General features: G+C 39.4%; 1 protein-coding gene across 1 annotated transcript; it reads left to right on the forward strand.

Moving 5' to 3' along the window:
* Positions 1-486: 486 nt before the first annotated feature.
* LOC122078311 (WAT1-related protein At4g30420-like) lies at positions 487-3,915 on the forward strand. Its single transcript, XM_042644241.1, has 7 exons — positions 487-668; positions 739-807; positions 904-1,020; positions 1,764-2,001; positions 2,082-2,240; positions 3,268-3,419; positions 3,506-3,915. The coding sequence occupies exons 1-7, from the start codon at positions 487-489 to the stop codon at positions 3,738-3,740; spliced, it is 1,152 nt and encodes a 383-aa protein (XP_042500175.1). The 3' UTR covers positions 3,741-3,915.
* Positions 3,916-7,802: the final 3,887 nt, after the last annotated feature.

The following is a 7,802-nucleotide window of genomic DNA, read 5'->3' on the forward strand; positions in this document are numbered from 1 at the left end:
ACAAGAGTATCTTTCTAAATTTAACAACTCCAAATCAGGCGGGTCCCGACCAGATCCGACGGACTTACGGTCATGTCCCATTGTCCCATGTGGTAAGTATCTTTATTATAAATAGAAATCCAAGCCAGGTGGGTCCATACCAATGGGCCCTACGAACGTATCAATTATGGAGATCACATGATCCTCTGCATGCTTCTCCACTTCACCATTTTGGGGCCGTTAGATTGGTATTTCTGCTGAGAGATCCGTAGATGAACCGGTACAATACAGCTTAATTACCTATTCAAAGCTTCATTTTTCTGGACTAATCAATCTATGACAACCTCGCACACGTCAAGAATACGTGTACTCTCTCTCTCTCTCTCTCTCTCTCTATGTATATGCTTATATGTTCCTCAACAACTCTCTATGTATATGCTTATATGTTCCTCATTGTTGAGTTGGTAAACTTAAGAAGGTTTTTTCAATTTGTTGGAAGTAGAACATATGGGTGGTTTAGAAGATTACAAGGCTGTGATGACCATGGTGGTACTGCAGTTCACCTATGCAGGTGTTACTCTCTTCACCAGAGCTGCCCTTTTGCAGGGAATGAGTCCCAAGGTTTTTGTTGTTTACAGGCAAGCGATAGCTACTTTGGTCATTGCACCTGTAGCTTATTTCTCTAACAGGTGGGTCTCTCTCTCTCTCTCTCTCTCTCCACTTCCCACCCTCTTTTATCTAAATTGATTTTGTTGACAGGGGAAAGACAAGCATGAGTTCTATGGGATTGAGAAGCTTTTGTTTGATTTTTGTTTCTTCTCTTGTTGGGTACGTCTGTACGGGAATCTCTATTCTTTTTATTTTCCCTGTATGGATCTATGTGTTGTGATGATTAGATAATTGGTTGTTTGGATTTATTTGCAGTGTGGCAATGAACCAGAACATCTATTTTGAAGGTCTTTATCTGGCCTCTTCATCAATAGGAAGTGCCATGTCAAATTTGGTCCCCGGAATCACATTTCTTATGGCAACTATTGTGGGGTAAGTCCATCAAAATCCATGCATTAATTCACACTGATTTTTATCAGTCTGGTCCAGCCTGGTGCAGCCCAAGCGGGTTATATGGATGATGACCCTACACCATTAAGATCCTAGGACACACCAGTGTTCTGAGCTCTCCCAAGCTCCACCATGTGACCTACCTCCCTAATTCAAATAAGGTTTGTTTAACCTTTGGCATGATATTGTCCGCTTTGATTCATAGGTTTTATAGTTTTAAAATACATTATACCACATTAAGGAGGCCATCCCCACCCAAGAAATGACCTAAATCCGTTGTGCCTCAAAAATTAGGTAAGATGCATTAAAGGGGCATGCATTTTAGTCCTACATCGGCTAGAAATAATGATGCATTTTAAAGCCATGAGGCCCGTGGGCCAAAACGGACAATATCATGTAGGTAAGGGGATAGGTCATTTACATTATCAATAGTTCAGGATCTTCCTCCCTAGTCGATATGGATCTGAAGAGCATGTCCTGCTCAATGTCTCTCTTGTTTCTTGCCCACCTTTAGAGATCAACGGATTTTGGCCATTTCTTATTGATGAATTGAAGAAAACTTAAAGATTCAGTACCCAAAAAGGGCTTTTCTAACTCAAGCTATATATCCTACAAGAGCACAATCCACATGATCCGATCCAGAACAAATTTTTTAAATTAAATCTGATAAATAAGAAGTAGTTCTACTTAGTAACTCACTATTATGTTCTGCAAACTGATCTCAGATTAGAGAAAGTACAGATTAGAAGCCTAAGAAGCATGGCTAAGGTAGTAGGGACAACAGTCTGTGTTGGTGGAGCTGTTTCCATGGCATTGCTAAGAGGCCCAAAGCTCTTGAATACTCCAATATTTCCATTCCAAGATGAGCTAACTGATATGCGTTCAGGAGGTGAGAATTGGCTGATGGGTTGTCTCCTCCTATTTGGAAGCAGTTGTTGCTGGTCATTTTGGCTGATTTTGCAGGTATTTAGCAATCAAAAAATGTCTACCTCTTTAGGTATTTGGTCACTAACATGCTCTTTAATTTGTGGTCTTATTAACAGGTCCCAATGTCTGCTAGCTATCCTGACCACCTGTTACTGTCTGCTTGGATGTGCTTCTTTGCAACACTACAATCAGCAACCTTTGCTTTCTTCTTAGAACCAGACCCAAGTGCATGGAATATACATTCTATTTCTGAGATCTCATCTTGCATCTATGCTGTAAGTAGTACTGTTGTAATGAACACTAGTTCAACTGTTTGTAATGTTGAGGGTACATTACGGGTGTCAATCTACAGGACAGGCCTGGCCCGGCAGGCCCGATCGTTTAAGGCCCGAACCCGCCTGGCCCATTTATGATTGGTTATTTTCGGTGTGTGTCATACCTGTCAGTCACCCGATCGGACCAACTGATTACAAACCCGACTGAGCCCAATTAAGCCCGACCCATTTGGCCCAACCATGTGGAATCCCACCCCCAACCCAAAAAAAAAAAAAAAACATTTGTCCCAAACCATTAACATAATGAATAAAGAGGATAGACAAGTCCCTCACTTAATAGATAATTCTAAGGACTTTTTAAGGCCCATTTATTAGTATCCCATTGCAGCCCCACTTTAAAGACCAATTTTAGGCATGGCCCATTTAGAGTTAAATGGTCTTCATCTCACCAAATATAAACAGTATCATACCACGTTATGTAACCCCATTTAGCTAAACGGGCTGGTCATGGTTCAAGGTGAGAAATTGGACAAGCCCAGGAAGACCCAAATGAGCCCAATTGATTGATTCCCCTAGGGTACAATGTCATGTATTCCATTGTTTACATAGACAAGTTAATTCCGAAGGCCTGTGTAAGAGGCTAAAGGCCTTTAGGCCCAAAGGATTCCGCTGCCACCTTGCGTGTAATCTCTGCTACTAATGGGTCGATGTAGGGTTTTGGGGCAGCAACCGCTAAGAAATTTTTAGGGCTATATGCGTATTTTTGGTAAATTACTTGTATAGGGTTTCGCTATATATTTATAGTGAAGGTTCTTTCTTTATAATCAAATTGATAGAGGTGTTAGGTAGAACAGTTGTAACACTATTCTATATTGATAGTGTATGCAATCTTGCCAAAGCACCACGAAAATATTTGTATGCATTGTGTGATTAGTGTCTTGCAATTACCATTTGTTTTTCTGTATCATTTTAGGTTCTTGTTTTCCACATGCAACTGTTATTTTAACTGGAATTTGTTGGTGTACAGGGAATCGTAGGATCTGCAATTTCTTTTTATGTTCAATCATGGTGTATTTCACGAAGGGGGCCTCTCTTCTCGGCAATGTTCAATCCTCTTTGCACTGTTATCGTGACCATCTTCGCTTGTATACTTCTTCATGAGGAAATTTTCACTGGAAGGTAATACAGTCTCTTCTGAATTTTTTTTTTTTTTTATTTGGGTTCCATAGCTTTAGGCCACTAAAAGAGTTGCTGTTTCAATTCAGTTTGGTGGGTTCAGTTGCCGTGGTGGTTGGTTTATATGTTGTGCTTTGGGGTAAAGCTAAGGAAATAGAAGAGATCAAAGGAGAGATGGAACCAACACACAAAGATACAACGAAGACCGTTACAATCTTGATCAATGAACCCTTGAAGGAGAGTGGTAAAATCGATTTGCAAGAGCCCCTTTTGGCTTATGATAGATGTTCTGATGTGAATAATGAAGGTCAAAGGAAACAATAATGGATCAAAATATTGTTGTATTAGATCCTTGAGTGGAGAGGGTTTTGAACAAGAGAGCTTGTTCATATACCCATGTGTTCTTTCTTGCCAAAAAAGGGATTTTGTCCATAGAATTTCTAGTAGTGGTTTGTAAAAGCTAAACCATGGTCATTGGTTATATATTTTGGAAAAGTCTGTCAAGGGACCAAGATGAACTTTGAATATATGATAATTCCATTTAGAAATTTCATTCTAAACTACCACAACCACCGGATTCAATTGTTGTGAAAGCCGACCACGTAAGGGGAGTGCACAAAAAAATCTACATAAGAATACACCATCCATCAAGCTCCTTCGCACATTCAAGTCTGCTAAACTAGACATTGGGTCGCAACAATGATAGGGGTAAGTTGAAGTTGAAGGGGTGAAGAGAATCAAGTGGTTAACTCTTGGGGAATTAAATTCTTCTTTCTTTCACAAGTCAATGAGGGTTAGGCGAGTCTTAATTCCATTTATGTTCCCAGTAACCTTGATGGCTCCTTTGTTTCTGATCCGGGGCTGATTAAAGCTGCTTTCATCTCCCACTTTACGAACCAATTTAATCCCCCTCCCCTAGCCCCATGTTTCCTATCCCCAAAGATCCTGCCCTGATGGTTTTAGCCATATGTTTTTCTTCGTTGCTTGGGACATTGTGAAAATGATCTCGTTAAACCATTTCAAATTTTTTCTTTTTAACCCTTCTTTGGTTAAAAGCATCAATCAGGCTTTCATTTGTCTTATGCTTAAGCATGAGGATGGATTTTTGTAACGCCCCGGTCCCACTAACTTTGCACAATATTGTCTTCTTTGGCCCATGGGTCTCAAAGCTTTAAAACGTGTTGTACATGTTAAGGAGACTAGAGGTTATCAACTAACTCAGTAATCTCTTCCTATGCAATGTGTGACTAAAGTTTTTATATCCTCACCGATCTCCCAAACCCCTTGATATTTACCATATTCTTGGTGGAAACACCTTGCCGATCTCTCAGATGGGTCTGGAACTTGCCGTATTATTGGGTGTCACAATCGTCCTATTTTTATTAATTGGATCATGTTTTGTATTTATTGTCCTCGTTTTTTTGTTTTTGTCAATGGTTTTCCTCATGGTTTCTTTGAATCATCTGTAAGGATTCATTAGGGTTGCCCTATCTCCCCTTTGCTTTTCTCTATAGCCATAGAGGGTCTCTCCAAAATTCTAATGATCTTTTTTATTTTAATTGAGGATAAATCCATTCAGCCAATCCCCAAATGCAAGGCTTTGAAGATTGATCATTTATTTTTTGTTGACGATCAAATGTTCTTTGGTAAATCAAACTAGCAATCAATCTTGGTACCGTTTGAAGCTCTGCCCACCTTCTCTGTTATTTCAAGTCTTTGTATTAATCCCAATAAATCTCTCTTTTGTTTGGCGGGGTTTCTGAGCATTTGAAACCCCAGTTGATTAATATCCTTGGGTTCATTGAGGGCTTTCTCCCTATTACCTACTGGGTTTGTTGTTGATGCTAGCTACTCATCACTAGTCTCCTATCCTTAATAGGCTGCATTAAAGGCTTCAATTAAGGAGAGTAAATTGTTCTCTTTTACAAGGCTTCTCAAACTCAATAGATTACTAATGCAAAATTATTATATTTACTAGTTTAGGGTTTTCGCTCTTCTTGCCTCTGCTATCTCCTACAAGATTGAGTCACGTATGTCATGTTTTCTTTGGAATGGTAGTGACAATCCTACTCTCCTTCATCCCTTACGTTGGGCTAGGGTTTGCCTCCTAAAGAATGTTTGGGGGGGGGGGGGCTTAACCTTCTTCGTAGAGTTAAAAGGTCCAACATTATTGGCAATGTTAAACTCACTTAGAGTATTGCTTCAAAAAAAGCAGAGAATTTGAGTTGATTAAGTGTATTCCATTTAGACTGTCATGATCCCCATGGATGCTTCTTGAGCTTGGAAAAAGATCTTGAAGTAAAGCTCTCATTTCTGATCATATTCATTCTTTTATTACTGTTGGTTCTAACACCTTTCATTGGTTTGATAATTGGCACCTAGATGGTGTACTATTGAAGTATGGTGACAAAAATAGGTATGATGCAAGATCAAATGAGTTGCGAAGGTGTCTTTCATTTTTTTGGGATGGTCTCTGGCTTCTTGGCCCTATGAATTCTCATTTTCTCATCAAGGTTTAGAGCAAACTCCAAAGTACCTAGTTGCAGACTAGAGGTAGTAAAGATTTAGTCTAGTGGATGTTGATTCTTAAAAACAAAATGCCTTTTGCATTTTGGAATCTAATGTATTCAAGACCTTCTATTGTTCTTTGCTACAAGATTGTTTGGCTTAGTTCTGCAATCCCTGTTATTATTTTACAATTTAGAGAACTATAACTTATTCTCTCCCCACCCAAGAATTTTTTTTCCTAAAGAAATATTTAACTCCCTAATTGTTGCCTTTATTGGAATTGTATTTAAAATGTGGATTATTTATTTTTCACATGTTCCTTTTCTTCCTTGGTTTCGAAAGGAATTCTTAAAAAGTGTTGGCCTTCTTCTGGAGTTATCCTTCTTTTTGACAGAGTCGAGGTGGTTCTTAAAGTCTTTCAATGGAAAATCTTAATGCAATATCCTAGGTATGCTTGTTTTTAGTGCAGTGATTCATCACATTTGGTAGGTAAGAAAAAGGTAGATGGACTTCCTCTATGTGTACAATTGATCGAATATGTGAGCGTAGACACCACATTCTGTCACCCCTAGAAGGGCTAAACAATGAAGAGTTGGGAACCCCCTAAGCTATGGATAGACTATGTATTTATGGTGGAGATCTTCTCAAATCAAAGGCAATGTATTTTTGCTTTCATGCTGTCATAGTAAAAAATGGTTAGAGGCTTTGACATGCTTAGAATTGACCAACAGATCATTGACTAGCCCTAAATTGAGTCAAAAACCTAATTGGACAAGACCCCTTAAGTCAACTCGAGCCAGAGTTGTACTGATTTAGGCTTAGGGGTGTTAATCGGTCGGGCCGGGCCTGTCTCGGTCGGGCCTAATTGGGCTTGACCACTTTGAAGCCTTGCACCGTGAACGCCCGTTTAAATAAAAAGGCCTAGCTTTGGGGGGGGCATGGTACGGTTTATAATCGGGCCGGTCAGTGTTGGGTTTTAATCGGGCTTCCTTAAACGGGACTTAACTAGGCTTTAATCGGGCTATGAACCTATTTAAGTTTAAACGGACTCTAAATGGGATTTAAATGTACCTACCCAAAATTCTATTCTTAAGTGGGTTGAAGGCCCAGAAATATGTGACGCACATACTTAATAAAGAAGAGAAGTGGTATAAGATTGTTGTTGTTCCTTTAAAAAAAAAAAAAGATTATGGCTGTTACAACTTACAAAATAAAGCTTAATTAAATCAAATCCTATTACAAAGCAAAGGGTAAAAAATCTTAATTAGTTTCTTACTAGTAGTGGCAAAATAGGAATTTTATGTAGTATTAAAGGGGGTCGGACTACAACGAGTCGGTTCAAATAGGGCATATAAACATGTCGATTCGGTCAAGCACCTGACGGGCTAGCTACCTGGACCATGAACGCCCATTTAATAAACTTGTCAGGCTCAAACCCATCATGTTTATTAAACGGGGCGGTCCAATTGGGCCATAAACGTGTCGGGCTCAGTTGGGCATACCAGTGTGGGCTCAGAATTGACACCCTACTTAGGTTGACACCTAGGGGTGTCAAAAAAGCCTGGTCAGCCCAAACCCACCTAGCCCACCCTAAGCCCGAATAGGGCCTAGCTGAGATTTTAGCTCATAGGGTCGGTATGGGTTGAGAATTTTCGACCCGAGGCTAGCTTGGGCTAGGCCTAGGTTGAACTCTCAACCCAACCCAAACCGACCAAACCCTATATATTAAGTGTATAGTAATATAAATATGTTAATAATTATAGATGGATACTTATAGAAAAAGTTCTACAAAAATATTTCGTTTTCCACAATCTACATATAAATGAAGTACCAAGATCAAGCAACCAAGTATAACCAATAATGCTCACACCATAAAAA

Source organism: Macadamia integrifolia, chromosome 5 (genome assembly GCF_013358625.1).
Source record: "Macadamia integrifolia cultivar HAES 741 chromosome 5, SCU_Mint_v3, whole genome shotgun sequence".
Lineage (NCBI taxonomy): Eukaryota > Viridiplantae > Streptophyta > Magnoliopsida > Proteales > Proteaceae > Macadamia > Macadamia integrifolia.

What these genes read in the sequence shown, in the direction of transcription:
- LOC122078311 (XM_042644241.1), top strand. Translation starts at nt 487, where the DNA reads ATGGGTGGTTTAGAAGATTACAAGGCTGTGATGACCATGGTGGTACTG. An exon ending in TTTGTTTCTTCTCTTGTTGG is followed by an intron (nt 808 to 903) that starts GTACGTCTGTAC and finishes ATTTATTTGCAG; the next exon opens with TGTGGCAATGAACCAGAACA. An exon ending in CATTTTGGCTGATTTTGCAG is followed by an intron (nt 2,002 to 2,081) that starts GTATTTAGCAAT and finishes TCTTATTAACAG; the next exon opens with GTCCCAATGTCTGCTAGCTA.